The following is a 19406-nucleotide window of genomic DNA, read 5'->3' as shown; positions in this document are numbered from 1 at the left end:
CGTTTGTATTTTTCTACATTACCTTTTCTCTCCATGCCCACTCCTGCTCTAGCCTTATTAATGCTGCGGTATAAATAAACAAATAAATAAATAAATAAATAAGTAAATAAATAAATAAATAAATAAATAAATATTATTATTTCATATATTGAGGATTCATTGCGCACAGACGCCCATTTTTTTATCCATCCTTTTTGCCGGTCGCCTTTTGACGAGGAAGAAGCTGACACTAGCTCCAACAGGGACCGAAGACTAGCGAGAAAACTGTTATGTTCAGCTTTAGCTCGGAGGTACTCGGGTAAGGACGAAAATGTGTCACGCCAGCTGCAGCCAATGGGAAGAGGGCGTCGCGTCAGCGGCAGCGTGCTCATGCCGATTCCTGAAAGAAGAGGCGAATGATGAAATCTCTGAAGGACCGTGCAGTCGAGAGACGAGTACGAGTGCCTTGAAAGGCCGCCGGTCAGAGGGAACGACGACTCGAATCGCAACGAACACCTCAAGAGGCGTATCGCAATATGAAAGCCATGTAACGACTGCAAGAACATTCGTTTTTCAGCAGCGCAGGGGACAAAACACGAGACAAGTGCACAGACACGGCGTTGACGTCAGCGCCATGTCTGTGCACTTGTTTTGTTTTTTGTCCCCTGCGCTCCTGAAAAACAATGTCACACCAACTTGCCCAAGCCTCTACAGTAAGAACATTCGGATGCAACTAGAATCTTGCAGCTTATAAAAAGTTAAGCAAAGATAAACAAAACTTAAGAAGGGCAAACGTGCTAGTGCTCCTGAGTCACATTTGGCTTAAACAGCCAAATCGGAAGCCAGTTTTTTATGTTTTTTTTCGCCGGGAACAAGGGAAACAAGGACCAGACTTGCCCTCTAAAACATTTTTAGAAAATATAGGAAGGCCGATATAGCATCCTTCATAATCTTTACATAGCAGGCCCTGCGATAACTTTGAAAGCGAATTTCTCAGTGATATTTTAGTAAAACATAGTGTAAAAAAAGAAGCGTTGGACTTTATGCTCAAAAGCATACGTGAACTTTATGTACTGCTCCCTTCCTGTTTACCACTAGTAGTATTGCAGAAGAAATGGCCGAAACACTGTAGAGAGAAGGCAAAAAGTTTTTATTCTGCCCCTTGCGTACGTTCTATTTCATTTCAGTGCGAAATAAATTGTTATTTGATTTATTTGAAATAAATTTCAGTTGACCTATTAATAGATAACAAGGACCACAGCCGAGAGCGTCTACATACAGAGCAACGGGATTGAAGCCGTGTATCTTAGTGTCACAAGAACAATTTAGCTTTTCGTAGGTACGGCTGTCTTAATCTTGCCCGTGCCGGAATTAAGAAAGCTCTTCGTGTGTAAAACCTGTCCCGTTTTTCCAGCCACCAGTCTCTTGAAGATCACGGAAGATTATACAGGACGAGCCACAACCGTGCGCCATCTTTTGCTTAGTGCAGGTCACTGTAATCGAGGCTAGTCCTCTATTTTAAGTGCTTCGGAGTGCATAAACTCCGTCATGAGGTAGTACGCTTCATCTGGCTTGTCCACAGCGGCGTAGTGTCCCGCACCCAGGATAACCGCCTCTGTGAACCCACGCACTCGAACCACGTAACCGCACATGCCATTGCAACCGTCGTAAGGCTTCCAGACAACCCTGCGGGCCTCCCGATACTCTGAAGCGCGAGCCCAGTTCAAAGTGCGCAAGTACGACCGCTGGTTAGCCGATGGGAACAGCGAGTCCAGCTGACCCGAGTAGAAGAGTACCCTGCTCTTGTCGAGCTGCAACTCTATCATACCGCTGATGTCTCTCACGTAGTCCGAAGCCAGACTGTGCACGAAAATTTGCGTGTGTGGTTCGAACTGAATTCCGCGCCCAACGTGTATCTCTTCCCTGAACCTAACAGTGTCTACATAGTGGCGATACCTGACCATGTGCGGCGGCCGTTCGGAGTAGGCGGCGCTCGCGTGGTTGTTGCAAGAGGTGAGGTTCTGAAACAATGTACGCTTGGAGGTATCGGCGAAGATAGTGTCCAGCAGGAGAAGCAAGGCTCGATCGGCGTGACCCGCTGCGAGGAGCCTTCTCATGGTTTCGAATCGGGCCGCGAAGACGTAGCGGTCGTCGTAAGTGACCAACGAGGTCTCGTACAGGAACTCAGCGGAGTCGGCTATTTCGAAGATTGGTCCCAGGAACCCACTTCCTGCTATTGTTCCTCGGAAATTGAGGGCTATACGGGCAGTTTGTTTAGTAAGGAGCATATGAGCGATGGCAACAGCGTATCTTGCTGAAAAGAACAGAAAAAAAGAGTTAGCTCTTATCAGAATATCACCACAGACTAACACTCTCAGAGCGAACACAGGTCAGGGCTGTAATACGAGCAGAGCGAGTTATAGAACCAAGGCAATTTAATGATATCGTACTTGTAATAAAGACGAATTGGCCACGCACAAATAGTGTAATACGAAGGCAAGCCTATCAGGGGGCAGCGGAGAGTCTGGTGGATTCATGAGACTAAACAGCTGGTGGGTACCGCAGGTGGCCCAGCGAGAAACTTTTGTCCTGCAGGGGCTGTAGTTAGGCGAATGACAGATACGTGCTGATTTCAATTCAGTTTATATTACTCCTCCATAGGGTAACTGGATAGTATTCTAGGTTAGAATAAACAACTTTAGCTGCTTGGCAGAGAGGAGACAAGTGCACCACGGTAACAGTTTGTGCGAGATATATTTGCAACACTACAGCAGCAATAATAGGAAATAAATGATAAGTTGGCAGAGGTTTAAAAACATCAGTTAGGACTAAATTAGCTGCACGAATCAGCACTGAACACTCTATAGCCGTTTTCATAAGATGAGGGAAATGTCGCTTGGCCCGCTCTTTGGACTGTTGGAAACCGATGTCGCTGCCGCTTCTTGCAAATTAGCGCGGGGTATGCACGACAATCGAACTAACAATGTGGTGATGCAGAAGGTACCATTACTGGAGTGGTCTATAGGAGATAGTGACAGTTTGTTTTCGCCAGTTATGACGGGAACCTCTTGGTAATGCATGATCATTTACCATATACTCTTATTCTCAGTCTACACGGGTTCCGCACATTGCGGGAAAGAAAAAAAAAACCTTTCACGTCACCACCACGACGCCCAAATAGCTGATTTCTGCAGCATAACTCTAACGATTTCACTTTACCCGTGTTTGCTGCCTCAAGGTTATTTTGCTATAATCGGAAAACAAGAATCGAACGGCGTGCTGAAACGAAGTTATGGGAAATTGCAATCTTAAACTCAGTTGCCGACTCAACCTTCGAAAAAAATGCTTCTTTTTCTTCTGAACATACGAAGCAAAATAACGGGAGGCTTTTTTGGCCAAATGAGGTACAACAGCGCCGCTATATGGTCGTTTACATGAGCCCGACAAAGTCGGTTCGAGTAGGCCTGACGGGCTGAAAACCGGCTGTCGGGCTCATGTATAATTTTTGGGGTGTTTGGCTAAGCGACCGCCAGGTCTGGCAGGGCTCAGCCAGGCGGCAGGGGGCAGGATTACTCTGCCTGAGCAGTTTGGAAGGTGCATGTAAAGACTGCCGAATCGATCCAGCTCTTCCTCTCTGGTCGGGCTCGTGCTGTGGAGGGGTAGAGCACGGGGAACGAATTACGGAACGCTGTCATTCTGAAGACAGTCTCAAAACAGTCTCAAAGCGCGGCTCCTGTTGGGCGGCCCTGACACACTGTCAGGGCTAACCAACAGGAGCGTGGCTTTGAGACTGTTTTAAAACTCTAGTCAGATTTAGAGCATTCCGTGGTTCAGCCCGTGTTCATCCGGGCGTTCCTCCTCTAGCGTCTGCGCGTGTTTTCCTTGCTCGACGCTAGGTGTAGCGGCGATCTCGACCCGACAGAAGCGGGCTTACATAAACGCGGCTGAGTCGGGCTTAGTCAGCTCAACATCTGGAGCGGCCAGACTCGAGCTGCTTGCGTCGGACTCATGTAAACGAGACTTTTGTGACACCTGTACCCACCTCCGTACGATTCTCCAGCGACGTAGAAGTCCCGCCCGTTGTATTCTGGGAAGACAAGGAGGAACTGGCGCAGAAACTCTGCGACAGACTCGCTTACGTCCTCAAGGCATCGGGCATAACCCGAGTGCTTCTCGGTGAAACTGTAGCCGGCGCCGACCGGAACGTCAAGGTAGATCACGCTTGCGCTCCTTTGTATCGTGAGGTACCTTTTGTACAGCTTTCCCTGGGCATCGATGGCCAGCGGACCATTCTGGAGGAACTGGCCGAAAAGCGAAGACAGGCCTGGACCACCCTGAGTCCACAGCATCAATGGACCATTCGATGATTCCTTCTGGAAAAACGGCGTCGGTGTCAGTCTTAGCCATCATTTTGCTGCCTTAATTGCGACACTTTTCACGCTTTCACTTTGACACGCGAGCACTGAAGTAGTTGCGTCGCACCTTTTCTAGCGTTTCAAAATGTGATTATCAGCAGTTCTAGCTCTATAGAATTGAGATTTACAATGTCGTAATTCAAAGAGAAAATGATTTGGTTTGGTTTCTGGGGGTTTATCCTCCGAAAGCGACTCAGGCTGTGGGGACCCCGTAGTAAAGGGCTCCGGAAATTTCGACCACGTGGGGTTCTTTAACGTGCACTGACATCGCACAGTACACGGGCTTCTACAATTTCGCCTCCATCTAAATTCGATCACCGTGGCTGGAATCGAACCCACACCTTTCGGGTCACCAGCCGAGCGCCAGAACCACTGAGCAACCGCGGCGGCGAAATAATGGTTTATACATAACTATTTTTATGAGGAATGTAAAGTAATAGGTACACCAACTTCACCTCAGAAACTTGCCTACTATGTGTGTCTTTCATCGCTTCGTTTCAACTCCTCATTTTGGAGGTAACCTTCCTTCATTTATTATAGGAATTACTTTCGTCATCTCACTTTTACTGCGTCTCAAAACTTATCTGCTGTGCAAAGAAAGCTACAAGCACATCTTGTTAGCTTACACAGGCGCGCCATTCCCATTCCTAGTGCCCCGCACAGGTCTGGGAGCTATTTTCTTGTTCTTGTAGTTTGCACTTCCGTGCGAACGAATTATGAGTCGATGTACCGGAAAGGCTGCTCCTTGAAAGAAGTACCTGGCGTTGAGACAGCAAGGACAGGAGTAGCGACCGTCCCGTCCTCGCGTTTTCCGTTTGCTGTCTGAGTATGTCTGACCAACTGGCCCCACACTATACATTGTCACCGGAAAAGAAGTTAGGGCAGTGACTTGTGCGAGGCATCACTCGAACTAGTCACAAAAAGCGAACAAAACAAGAACTTCAGAATCGAATTGGGTAGCAATCGTTCGGTTATACCAGACCTGATTCCCTTCGACGCAAAGCCTATATGGGAGCAAAAAGCGAGTGAGATGTTCTTTAGCATTCTTCCTTTTAGGGACGGGATGTCCTGCCCAACTCCTGGGATAGCTTTCTATCTCTTAATATGCGGAATTTTTACTCTTGGAAACGGAGGCATATTTCCACCGCAAAACATTGTAACTTAATACAACTTGACAGAAAGAATTCAAAGCGCTACAGACGGGACAAGGTGAAAAAGGAGACACAACACACCAGCGCTGGTGTGTTGTGTCTCCTTTTCCACCTTGTCCCGTCTGTAGCGCTTTGAATTGTTTCTGTCATGAACCAACTGGCCCGGCTGACTCCACTCTTGGATTTAATACAACTTGCAATCAGAGGAGGCCTTTCAACGCTGCACTGGAAGTCTTGAGGATAGCTATCAGAGAGGGTTGCAACCTAAGTTAAAATATTTGTGGCCGCTCAAATTTCGCATCTTTTGCTAAGGGAATGTCTTTCCTTTGCCATACCTTAGTGCTCCCTATTTTCAGCGATGTAAATGTACCCCAGGGTTTGGGCAGAATACCCCAGGGTATTCTACCCAAAGGGAGTAAGCGGACAACTTACTTCCTTTGTAATTTTATGTAGGCTATTTCCTGTTTAGAGTGTGTCCCAAAAGACATATATAAATTTTACTGCTCTGAGAGTTGTACAAGAATTCAACACTTTGCAATGTCCAACTCTAAGCCCTGCTCAGGAACCAACAAGTACTCACGTGTGCCCGCACGTAAAGAAAGAAGAGGTTACTTCCTGTCCTCTTGTTCACTGTGATGTATCCGGAGTGCGCAACGACGTTGGCCTTTTCTTTAAAGAGTTTGACTCGGCTTCGCGTTCTTGCGTGATCGTATTGGTGCTCTTCGATTAGCGGCGTCAAGAACAGTGGGCCTGAATAGTTTGGATTGCTGGAATGAAGCATCCAATGTTCAGCTTGTGAGGTTCAGAAACTGCGTTATTTATTTATTTAGCAAATACTACCGGCCTGTGTTACTGGCCTTAGGCAGGAGTGTGGTACAAACATATTGATAAAAATGACAAGTACATTGCAAAAGAAGCAGATAGCGAACAGAGCAAAAACCAGTACATACAACATAAAATCGAATACAAAGACATAGAACATATGGTGACATCGATCCTGGCAGCAAACGAAGGCATCGGACTTGGCCCAAAACAAGGATACATAAGAGCCCTATACATCCTTCAGAGCTTGTAAAAATAAATTCACCGATTCGCAATTGACAACATCAGCAGGTAAACCATTCCACTTAATGACAGTATGGGGAAAGAACGAATACTTAAATACATTAGTTTTGCATGAAAACGCGGCAACTTTCTTAGTATGGTAAGAGCGTGTAGGGTGTCGAGATGTGTGCTCAACTAAAATTCCTTCCTCTATTGTTAGTTTATTGTGATAATACAAGTAGAATAACTTTAATTTTTCTCGATGACGACGCATGGCCAGGTGTTCAAGTCCTGCGGTTTGCAGTAGGGCTGTTGGGGAAATATTCCAACTGTAACAATTAAAGATAAATCTAGCAGCTTTGCGTTGGACATTTTCTATTTTAAGTTTGTTACTTTCGGTCCAGGGATCCCACACTGCCGCAGCATATTCCAACATTGGCCGAACAAATGTTTTGTAAGCTAAAAGCTTTATTTCTTGTGTGGATTGTGCCAGCGTTCTTCTCAAGTAGTGCAGTTGTCTTAGAGCTTTTTTTTCTATACACGATATGTGCTCGTTCCATCGAAGGTCTGAGACTATCTGAATTCCTAAGTATTTAAAAGGGTTGACAACTCTGTGCCGTGTTAGCCCTGTGGACATCTTGATTACTAAATTTTGTGTCAAGCAAAGCGACAGCAGTCCTTAGCGGCCAGTACATGCGGACAAGTCTTGACGCTTAGCACGCACTATAACAAGGAATTGAGCCGTATAATGGGCAATCTATAACCATGCACCAAAATAATAAATAAATCAACATATTTTTACTTTCTCACTAATTCAGCACTGCCGTCTCATTTCGTAGCTGAAGATTGTGAGAAATGGCATAGCTATCACTATAAGCTGATTGAAATCGAGGCTGTGTAGAAGAACGAGAATAAATTTAGCGTTATTAGCTTTAGCTCCTTGGCTAGTGGGTCGGATGAAAGTTTGTCGGGAAAGTCAATTTCAGCAAAACAATTGTCCTCGAGCACTGCCTTTTACACATGTTTTGAAAAATACTCGTTAGCAAGGATCCAGAGCCCTTCAGTTCTAGGAAGAAAACTAATGATATCTAGCGCATTCACACAACTACGCATTATCAATGCGACCACATGTTTGTTTTTCTGCCCATGGGGTTAAGACGCAGTTCGGAATTCAGGCAAATCCTTCAGCCCGGCAGAGGAAGTGTATATGCATTATTATAAAGAAAAAACAACCCTTTCGGTCACCGGAACCTGCTGGGCATTGGCGTTCAGCTAAATCAATCGGAAAAGCTGTCGAACACGGCCGGGCTTACCTCAAAACGGGTTTCACACCAGCTGCTAAAATCAGAAATGACCAGATGGCGTGAAGTTCCATGCCTGGACTCTGTCTGAGCGCACCAGTGCAGTTGGTGCGGCCTCTCTTTGCTGAATCCTGCGCTATGAAACGAAACACTCGAGTTACTAGTTGCGACCCGACGTGAACTCTCAGCAGCTCCGCACGTGCTATTTTGTCTTGTTCCCGTGACAGCTTATTTGTTTTCGTGGCCCTCATGCTTCCACTTTCTCACCCGCATAACGTAGTGCGGTCTAAACCCAGCAAGGAAATTTTATTTTATGCGAATTTCTGTAACCAAACACCCGCAGAATGAGCATCTTGAGGCCGCGTTCATGAGATGGATAGAGAATTTTTCTCCGGGCACATGTTGTAGGTAACGCATGGTGAACTGGTATAGAATATCGTTGCATCTTCCCGCATTGTGAGGGTGATGCTTCTTTGCTTGAAACAAGACAGCAGCTGACAAACGAGTATGCCCTCTGAAGTCTGCATCCGTTTGCGTGTATTGGACACTATACAGGGTGATCAAAAGTAAGTCTAATTTGTGGCCGTCAAGCACATAATTAACTTATATTCAACAGTGAACTTTTAACCACTGTTGCTAACCCGAATGTTTATATTTTAAACAAAGAGGCGGTGGCATTTATAGACTACTCCATTTGGTAGAATTACTCTACAGCTCACGTGTTCTGAGATATTCGCCGCCAAAATTTCCACTGATTTCGCATAATAAAACATGCAGTGCTGTGGCATTCGACGCAAAGCATCTCCCTAGTGTGACCCAGGTGTTGCGTAAGGTGCTTTGTTCATTCATTGAAAGAGAAACAGTTATCAGCTTCAGCAACCTCTGTACACCGTTGACAGAAACGCTTCGTCACTCCTGGAGGAGTTGCGAGCCAAGCCTAACTGCCATGCATGCGAAATTACGCGGATCTAGCTAAAAATGTGGAAGAGAATATATCGGAGCGCAGGCGTGCTTGGATTTTACCGAACGGAATTGTGTAGGTACACGATCGCCTTTAAGTTTCTGCGCGATCATCAAGAGATTTCTAAACTTAAAGGCACAACCCTTACTGTTCCTGCTTAAATAGGCCCTAAACGCCTTCTCCTTTTCCCTTTTGAGTATGGCTAGCCGTCGAATAGAAATGGCGGACGGCGCGCTCGTGATCGTCTAAATTCCATGATCGTACGCGGCGCATCGCGCTCTTAAATGGAACCTCGCGTAAGCCAAGGTCTTCCTTCTTAACCATACCCAGTAATTCTGTACAAGGGTACTTTTCAACGGAAAGAGTTTATGAACGCAAATGTTTCATATATTGCAAGATTTCGCAATCAAATGAATATATCTGCAGATCTCCACTAGGCAGGCTTACATTTTTTTTGGCTGATAACGTTTTTGCTATCGTCCAAAACGTCCCCTATTGGTTTGTGTATGGCAGTCTTAACTGCTCGATGCGAGCGACTGAAAAGAATGAAAAGAAAAATATTGCTACCCATCGGAAGAATGGACCACAATTTTCAATATTTTCATGACAGTACCTTAGAAAATTCTAATAATCGAAATTTTTGTGCAAGAACGCTGGACAAAAGTTCCCCAGTTGACGAAATATTACAGCCGGGGGGACTGAGGTGGAGCGGAAACGAAGCGCGTCCTCTAACTTGGTACATTTATTATGTATGATCTGCACGAGCAGATTTGCATCGTTGAGGTGTTGGGTGCACGGCAGAGTCCCCTCAAAATGTGAAAGGGAGTATTCTTGCCCTGCACGAAAGCAGAACTCAAACTGCATGGCTGAGGAGCGCGCACAGCTAGGTTTTCAACGCACGCAATTGTTTACAGTGCCCGGTCCTGAACATGCACCAGCCAGGTGAAATGAATAAAAAAAAGTGTGATTTTTTTGCATTCGCTGGAATAAATAACAAAAGGCACAAATCACAGGGGATTGTACTAGATACGCAATTGTTTTTGTAGACTGTCGGGTTTTGGGTTTTAGGAATCTCTTGAGCGATAACACTGTATTGCTGCAACAGGTGTCGCAGTAGTGCAACTTCAACTAGTTTGTAGAAAGCTTTCTGCCTGACAGATTCCGGGAGAAGGCAAAGCTGAGCACGGAAATGGTTCCATCTTTTATTATCTAGTTATTACGTCAATTTTCCTGAAAAACGAAATTAGTTTTAATAGCATTGCGCAGAACATTTAATTCCGGTATATACGCCAAAGCGAATGACCTTTGTTTTGACTGAATGATTTTTGCCAGTTTCTACTAGCTCTGACTCCATATTTAAAAAGGAGCTTCTTACCTGTGGTCACCAAGCTTTTTTACCGACTGACCGTAGGCTCAGGAGCAGGAGAAGAGACTGCATAAATGTCTGCAGCGCGGGTGGCAATGCGGGATCGTTTTTCGGCAGACGCATGAGTAAGCACTTTCTCTTCTCTGGCGCTTTCGCCGAAGTAACTACAAGAATTCTACCTATCTGGCGTTTCCAGATAGGGCTTTACTGTATGAGAAAACCATGTTCTGTCACACTTTTTCTTTGTGCAGAAGTGTGTACAGTAGGCTGTTAACGCAGTTCGTGCCTTGCGTTGCACTGCCGCCGCACAATAGCCTATTCGGAATTTTTTGAAAGCGATATATGTTTATATTGTCTGGTGTTATTATCTTACAGTTCCAGGTAAAGCATTGAGCTAACGGATAATGTTGACCATTAAGCGGTTCTCGCTGCGTTATTTTAGTTCGTTCATGAGCATCAAATTATCAAAATACCTCACAAGAAACCATACGGTTTACTTTTAGTATGTGCAATATATAAAATGCCACCTTTTTGGTCCCGAGATTTTACAGCGACAATTTAGCAGCGAGCCACCGGCGATAGATGGGATGGGTGTTCTCGTATATATGATGTTAATAAGCACTTTATTTGTATCAATATACTGCAAGATTTTCTTACAGATATCTGCTTACAATCGATCACTCTGTGAAATTAAAAAAAAACTTAATGCCGATCTGTTAAATTTGAACTTGGCAAATTTATAAAACTTGTGACTTAGGCAACCTCGCGATATTGTTGTACTGAAAGGGAACCGTATTATGATAATAAATTTTGAAATTTTAGGAAGTTTCAAGAAATGTGTACAAATTTGAGATTGAAGCTAGACGTAATCGTCATAGTTTGTCACAAATTTGTCACAAAGAAATAGTCATTCATGGAATCACCGTGACTGTTGTTACCTAATACTACCATAGATATCATTGTGTCTAAGTAGTTACCTCGGAGGCTTTCTTGGAAAGTAACGAAAAAGCTTTGAAGGAAACCGGAAGGAGTGTTACCGCTACTAGAGTGGAAAATAATTTGCATGACGGCAAAAAGTGAATTTAAATTTGAGAACGAGTTATATTTAGCGATATATGTACGTGAAATGAAGAAAACAAAGAGAAACTGAGTAGAAAAATGTTGTACGGAGAAAAAAATGTACAGGGACTACACATTCGTGGTAATGCGGATGATGAGGGCTAGCATATTCACCGTTGCGTTTTTAGTCTTGTATGTTTATTGTATAGTCCGCGTCATCCTTGTGTAGAGCGCTCGGGTGGTGCATTTCCATGCAAACAAATCAGGATATTGTCGCAGCCGCTGGGTTCCAAGGGTAACACTTGCGCGGAAGTAGTACCAGATAAACCGGCAGACATAGTAGACAAGAGCACTTTTCCCAGACATCGGGTGCTGCTGTCTAATTTAATTTCTTGTTACCAGGTATGCACTGCTCGAGCGCTCTACACAAGGGGGGCTTGGATTGCACTTTGCATTGGCTGAAAAAAGTAGGTGGAGGCTAAAACCTCGAAGTTGTTTTGTGCGCTCCCGCTAAGTTTTTTCTCGTCTGGCGGCGGTCCAAAGCCGAGGTGTGCTACAGGCCGTACTACGTTCGCCACTATGGACGATGGTGGCGCTGGTGAACACTCTCAAGGTTAGGTTGCATTGCATATAAATGCCCCAGAAAGTAGAAGATTGGGCATCTGTCACCGTAGTTCAGTTGGCAGAGCACCGGACGCGAAATTCGGAGACGGGGGCTCGGATCCCACCGGTGGCATATGGTTGTTCTTTATTCTATTTACCGAGGAATTATCTTTTAGCGATGAATATTTAAACAAATAATTTCCCTTTGATCAACACCACAGATTAAAAAAAAATGTTCGAGCCACTCTCCTTTATACTCATTGGTTTTTGTGACAGTTGACGTCCTTCATGTGTATGTCACGAGTGCCTCATTGCATTACTTTGTCTGCTCAAGTAAGTGAAGATGTCAAGAAATTCGCAGGCGTAGCATTGACGGGGTTGAGGCACAGCGTACTTATTAGGTGAAAGTTTCGGCACAGGCCTAAATCGATTACGGTGCTGGTGTTGGAATGTAGAGCACGAGACGTATGGTGAGAACGTGTAGTGCATTTGTCGGGGCAGTGCTAAAAAATTCGCACAGAGAGATGGCAGTTTCCTACATGTAATTTTTTCAACAGAGAAGAAATCCAAAAAATTGACTTGCACTTTCTTGATAACCATAGGAACAAAGAGCTATGACAAAGGATAACGCCTAGGTTGGCCGCAACCAAAAGTATTTGTTCATCTACACAAGAATCATAATATGTTGGTGGGGCAGGGCCACGGAATTTGTGGAGGTCCTCGGGTATGTGCTGCCATCTATTGTGGAATGTTCCCTTTGGGCCTGGAAGCTGGGTTACTCTTTAGGGGCTGGGAGTGTAGGTGCCGTGTAACGATTACTGATGCTTCTTCGCTTCGGGAACAGGCGGAGATCAAGGGCGCGGACCCAAGCAGCACAGGACATCGATCGGCCCAATGTTGGAATTGTGTTGGAAAAGAACGGTCTTACAAAGGACTAGCCTATGTGAACACAAACAAGGGAAAGGAGAGACATGGATGCGCGGCACAAGAAAGACAAAATAAAGATGCCCTCATCCTACCCTTTCCCCGCAGAGGGCATCTGCTTCATGCAGATGTTGGTGAGTTGCGACACCACGGGTTCCTGAGCATCCGCAGGGACATCCCTCTTGGGGGATAATGGTGAGCAGTGCGTCACCATGGTCCCGAGCACCTGCGCCTAGCCGTGTGTGGCATCGCCGTGTCCGGAGAAAGGGGGATCCTCGTGGTTGAGCCGATGCCGAGAGTGTGGACCTTTAAAGAGGCTGCGAAACAACGCTTGAACCGATGCGGGTTACGCTTCAGATGGATTCTTTATGTCACACAGATGCTGACTCAAAAAGAATTATGAAAATCGATGCATAGGAACGGGAGTTATTCAATAAGAAATTTCAAAATACAAGCAAACAAAATGCTGCCCTCAGCTCGATTTTCGCGCAGCTTCCCATTCCCATTTCACTATCCCAATGACGACACCGAGAGCGACCAATCAAAACAGCCTATCTTATCACGTGCCAGAGGTTTGCATTCCATGGTTCTCTGATCTCTGTAACTCGTTCATGCCAAGGCTGGCAGCGCCGTTTGCATGGTTGCAACGACCATGTGAACACCTAGCTGACCCAGCGATGCTTCACCATCAAGTCGACGGCGCAGAAGGAAACACTGATCAGTGACGTTCTCTTACTTATTGATCCGAACTCGAGCGCAAGATACTGCGACGCTGTGACAGCCTGAGCAAAATATCAGACACATTTAGCATAGCGCGTACCGCTACTGCTTATCGCCAACCATCGCTCGTCCCTCCTAGCGCGCTGGTTGGTCACGGCGAGCAAGGACCGCGCGCTGTTGACGGGAACGTGGCGCCATCTGGCGCCGCCGCCCGGTGATCCTCCACAAGCTGACGATGCGCACTGCCTGCTAAATGTGAAACGAACACATCCTTCCTTGGGACCGAAACGAACGCTTATAGAGTTGAATGGCTCGATCGGATCGATGCCGCAAAGCCGTTCTCAGATACATAGAGAGTAGCCATAAGTGTTGTCTGCTAGGTCGTAGGATGTTTACAGAGAGGCGCAAAGTCCTTCGATGCAAAAAGTAGCCAGTACCTCTGGTGACGTGTTTTTGTTTTACTTGATTTACAGTGCTTTTATGTAAGGCAAACAAGCTGGTTTTGTTAAAGTAATATAAAACAAAAACCTGACAAAACGTATCTGTAGTTATTAACTCAATTTGCAGTATATTTACTCTTTGTCCAATCATAAAGCTCGCTCTCCGTGATGTCATATCCGCTGATAAAACCACCACTGTATGGTGACACCGTCAGCGCCACGAATTCGTTTTTGCGAGCTAATTAAAATATTAAAAACCGCAGTATACGCCGCACGACCGATGCTAATAGCATCACTATATCATTCTATGCAACCAACAGGTAAAACAATGCACTGAAAATGTGTTTCGGAGCCCCTTTAAGGCCCCTCGGCGGAGGCAACACACCACTTTGGCCCCCCAGCTTCCTGTAGACGCCATCCCATCTCCGGCCTGACCCGACAGGGGGAAATCGGCAGTCGCCTTTTCCTGTCCTCCCCTCTATCTTTCACTTTCCTATATCTTCCTTACAACTCTCCTGTCACCTACACACTTCCTTTATTTTCCTTTTTCCTGGCAGCGAGGGTTAATCTTGGGTGGCCAACCACCCTGAGTTGCGTCATATTTGGTTATAGTTGGGGTGTACAGCTGGCGTGGGCAGGACATGCTTTGCAAGTTCCTGTCTCGCCCCAAGTTGGGCTCCATGGTGGGTGTCTAGCACCGTAGCCGGAAAACATACATATTGTATGGCTAACTCTCTCTCATCAACTGATCGCCCTATTAAAAGAGGGCGGATCGATGTAACTGAAAAGTTCATGCAAAAAAGCAGTTTTTCTAAATTCTATGTAACACATAGTGAACAAACAGAGAAATCCGTCAGAATAATCTCCCCGTTTATTGTCGAAAAATGCCTGACGGGTGTCTTGGGCTTAGGCTACAAGGTGTCGAAAATGGCCAGTGGAGACACCTTGTTCGAACTCCGAGATAATATCCAACACTCAAAACTTTCCAACATTGTGTCCATGGTTGATATACCTGCCTCCATCACTGCCCATTGACCCCTAGACACATTACGTGGCGTAATTTCTGAAAATTATTTTTTCCACCTCACTGAACAACAAATCAAAGAAGGGATTGGTGAACAAAACGTCGTTGATGTTCACAGGATAAAAATAAAAAAGAGGGCAAAGAAATCACGACAAAACACATAGTCCTTACATTTGCGCATAGTACGCTCCGAGACTCAATTGAAGTGGGTTATCTGAAAATAAAAGGGAGACCCCACATTCCTAACCCTCGACAATGCGTTAACTGCCAGAGGCTCGGCCACGGTTTACAGAGTTGCCGCGGTAGCAAAAATTGCGCGAAATGCGCTTCGAAAGATCACTCTTCTGATGACTGCGACGGCGTCCCGCGCTGCGCAAACGATGAAGGAGACCATGCTGCATACTCCATGGCATGTCCATTCTGGAAGAAAGAAATAATCACACTGAAAACTAATGAAAACATTTCTTTAAAAGAAGCAAGAAGGCGATGCTCTCAGACAAACACATTCTCCTTCACCGCAAAAACAAACTTCGCCGATGTGGTGCGTGGGCTCGACACACCACATCAGGTTCGGCACCTGCTCAGACCACTCGCATGCAAAGAGCCTGTGGCGGGGCCATCCGCGCCCCTGGGTAGAGTAGCTAACACTACTCCGCCAACCAAAAAGGAGGCCCCGCAGACCCCCGCGTCGGTGGCCCTCAAGACCTCCTTACACAGGTCGAGGTCCAACTCTAACATCCACGTGCCCTCTGCACGGTCGTATAGCGTTTCTGCAGAGGCTATGGACACGACTCAGGGCAGCCCCGTGCCGTCCACGTCGGATGGTAGGCGGAGCTCTCTGGGTCGGTCAAAAAAATACAAGCCTCGAGTCACGGGGCCATAAACAACTGGATCTAGTTTTTCACTGCACAAAAAACAAATTTAAATTGGCTTTCATAATTCAATGGAACTGTAGAGGACTTCTAAATAACTACAGTGACATAAAAAATATCCTAGGAGCACACGCTTTTGTTGCGTTATGTCTACAAGAGACAAATTTAGGTCCTGAAAAATAATTTTCTCAAGAATTATACTGTTTTGCGCAGCGACCGAGAAAAGGAGAGCAGGCTGTCAGGAGGTGTAGCCATCATACTGAAAAACGATGTCCCGGCTAGTGAGCTTATATTTAGAGGCTGTAGCAGCTACTCTGCTTCCACATAAAACCATTACAGTGTGCTCTGTATATATTGAGACATAGCTGAAGGTAACACTCCTCGACTTAGAGGGACTTCAGCTACCAGAGCCATGCCTGGTAGTTTGCGACTTTAATGCACATTCTTGTCTCTGGAGAAGCGAGAAAACTGACGCTACAGGGCAGCTTATTGAGAATTTTATTCTATCCACTAATGTCTGTTTGCGGAGTTCGGGTAAACCAACATACTGTTCCCCACCTTAGGGGAAATTAGTGTTTTTGATTTGTCTTGTAGTTCACCGTCTGCTTTTAGTGATTTTAACTGGAGTGTGTTAGACAATCCATACGGAAGCGATCATCTCCCTGTTATAATAGGTCTGTCACCCTCGCTAACAGTTATTCTGACATAACCGCGGCGTTGGAAACTACATTTAGCTGACTGGGCATTGTTTGCAAAAAAGCCAGTTTAGAGGATATAATTTTAGGAAACCATAGCATAGATGAGATAAACGAAATGTTCACAACATGCATTCTTTCTACTGCACATGTATCAATTCCAAAATCCACAGGAGTGGTACGCTAGAACTACAATGTTTGGTACACACGAGAATATGAGGAGACAAAAAAAAAACAACAACAGAATAAAGCCTGGGGAGTCTTTCGCAGATACCCAACTCACGAGAACCTTATTTTGTTCAAAAAGGCGAGAGCACATGTACGGGGAATTCGGCGCAAGGCCAAGAAAACATCATGGCAAGCTTATAACTCTTCTATAAACAGCTCAAGCACATAAATAAAATGTGGTAGCAAGTTCGAAAATTAAATCGCCGCTACTCAAATTTCACAGTTCCTCTTTTAACAACACCTGGTACGCAAATAAGCATAGGGGAACAGGCAGATATAATGGGGGAGCACTTCGCTATAGTTCCTGGTTCATCACATTATACGCAGCCATTTCTAAAACACAGAAATAGAGCCGAAAAACAGATTCCCAACAAGTGGAGGTGCTAACGAAAATGTGTTTGGCGCATGCTGACCTTAGTTGCCTATATGCTATGAAACACAACAAAACACAACAGAACATCTTCCCCCCTTTCCCCCGATGCTGGAAATACCAACCGAAATCTTGTTATTCTGTACTTTCGCAGCACCTCACTCCACCTCATGATGATAGCAAAACGCGTTAACATCGTAGTCATTCACTCGGCGCCCGATAAACCGGCTAAGTCATGCAAAGTGACGAACCTTTTCGGACCAGCTGAGTAATCATGTTCAACGATACCCGATCCTTTTGTTGCGTATGGTTCTCAGGGTTGGTGTATGAAATTTGGAAGCCCAGAAAATCTGGATATAGGCGTCTGGCTAATGAGGCTGCCTCCGCGTGCTGCTCGGCGCTTGACATAAGAAGCAATCGCTGGATTTTGAAGTGCTCAGAGCAGCCTATTGATCTTCGATGGTCGTGGGAGCTCAGTCGGTGTGAGCGCAGGAACCTCTTTATAAATCAGATTCTGCGACATGCAGAATGAACAGGCCAACGGTATCAATATCTTCCTGCACCTTCATACCGTAGTGCTTATTTTTTTCTCAACTACAAATAGAAACGTTTCCGCGGAGTTACATGGCGTTCGCTACTGGCGGCCGACAGATGGCGGTAGTTGGTGATATCCAGCAGAGTTAATGGATCGGCGCTAGTATCCAGGAAAGGTGGGAGTCCTTGTCACGCTGGCCAACTTACAACTTGCTGGTGTCTGAACGAAAACTTTGGACACACAAGGTGAAGGTAGGTAATTATACGAATTGGCATTGTCTTCGCATTGCTAAAACGTGAATTGTGCACAGCGTTATTAACCTTCTTTATCAAAGTGCAAGGCAGCAGAAAATCGTACGAGCGAAATTTTAAGCATAACTGATAACAAAAGGCTGTGTATACTGCTTAGCACACCAACCACATGACTTCGTCGTAAAGAAACACGTTTCAAGAGAGCGTGCCCCCAACGTCGCCATTTAACCCGATGACGTCAAAAAGAAATATGTATTCTGGGCCCGACGGCATCCTTGGTTCAACGAGCTGGGCTACGTTCAGTGTTCAGCGCCTGCTTATCAGAACTTGCAGCTGTTTCTGGGAATTATCTGTTGCGTCGAATATAATACCACCGCCGGCAAAGGCGCCTGTGCCCCTTTTTGAAGTTTCCTGCAAACGATACTGAGCGGCTCATGCGAGGGGGCGGTGGCGAGTTTGCCTACAAATGGCGAATGCGTATTCTGGCGAAAAGCAGGTTCTTTTCACTGAGGGAGCTTTACTGTGTCGTAGCAGCTATAGTGCATTGCATCAGAGATCATTGCGGTATTTCGCTAAGAGGACTAAATACCCCAGGCCTGGATTCAACCCATCGGTGCACTGAGAAAGGTGAGGCTTCTGTCTTAGTTACCCGCCCGAATCTTTGCAGCTTACTGTCTTATATGTCAGTGGGTTTTACGCATGCACGGATTGAGCACTGATTTGTGGGAGAAAATACGCGATATAAAATCATGGGTACTTATCTGATGATGATTGTGCAGTGTTTATTTAAATGTTTAAATTATGTCTCCAAAACAGCTTTTAAAGCAGTTCGGTTCCAGCAGTATTGAAGCAAGGGAAATATCTTCTCTTTTTTAGAAGCGCTGCCCCAAAAATATACCAACCTATGGACGTGTAGCTATCCAACTTCTTTCGGCGAAATAATTGAAAAACTGGTTGTCGACAGTGAAGTGAGCTTTCTTCTTAAATGCCATGTTTTTACATCTCAGCAGTTTGGATTTGTAATCACTACTCACTGCAACTTATCCTACTAGAATCTACCGGTAACTCTGAACAGTTTCGTTATAACTTGGTGCAAAGCATTAGAAAGGTATACATGACATGCTATTTTTAAAGTTAGAAGCCGGGATTTTTATTACCTAGTTGATAACTCTTATTCCAGTTACTAGAATAACAAGACAGAAATGGTTAAGTTTGTAAATTATTTATCTCAGCCATTTACTATTAGCGTAAGAGTACCACAAGTTTCAGTACTTTAGCCCATTACTCTTGTCCATATACAGTATTGATCAACTGAAGACATAAAACTACGCAGGAGACAGGACAAAGAAAAGATGCAGACAGGACGAGCGTAGGCTAACAACTGATTTATTGGACGAAAAAACACAAGCTTCCTTCAAGAGCAACGCATGCGCAACCAAACTTAACGCCCAAGGCAAAATTACACAAT

The 19406-nt window shown here is 45.2% G+C and overlaps 1 protein-coding gene across 1 annotated transcript; it reads right to left on the bottom strand.

The window, feature by feature from the left end:
* Positions 1 to 1110: 1110 nt before the first annotated feature.
* On the bottom strand, positions 1111 to 8046 carry LOC144106922 (putative serine carboxypeptidase CPVL). Its single transcript, XM_077639883.1, has 4 exons — positions 7903 to 8046; positions 6126 to 6312; positions 4022 to 4352; positions 1111 to 2293 (listed from the first exon to the last, which is right to left on the bottom strand). The coding sequence occupies exons 1-4, from the start codon at positions 7962 to 7964 to the stop codon at positions 1485 to 1487; spliced, it is 1389 nt and encodes a 462-aa protein (XP_077496009.1). The 5' UTR covers positions 7965 to 8046; the 3' UTR covers positions 1111 to 1484.
* Positions 8047 to 19406: the final 11360 nt, after the last annotated feature.

Source organism: Amblyomma americanum, chromosome 10, assembly GCF_052857255.1.
Source record: "Amblyomma americanum isolate KBUSLIRL-KWMA chromosome 10, ASM5285725v1, whole genome shotgun sequence".
In the NCBI taxonomy this organism is placed as follows: Eukaryota; Metazoa; Arthropoda; class Arachnida; order Ixodida; family Ixodidae; genus Amblyomma; species Amblyomma americanum.
This window is presented reverse-complemented; position numbering and strand designations above follow the sequence as displayed.

Bases quoted from the DNA above. Each gene is read 5' to 3' on its own strand.
- LOC144106922 (XM_077639883.1), bottom strand. From the start codon at position 7,964: ATGGAACTTCACGCCATCTGGTCATTTCTGATTTTAGCAGCTGGTGTG. The intron at 6,313-7,902 runs GTAAGCCCGGCC...GCTTCATTCCAG, and splicing joins GGTGTGAAACCCGTTTTGAG to CAATCCAAACTATTCAGGCC. The intron at 2,294-4,021 runs GTGGGTACAGGT...TGTTCTTTTCAG, and splicing joins CGCTGGAGAATCGTACGGAG to CAAGATACGCTGTTGCCATC.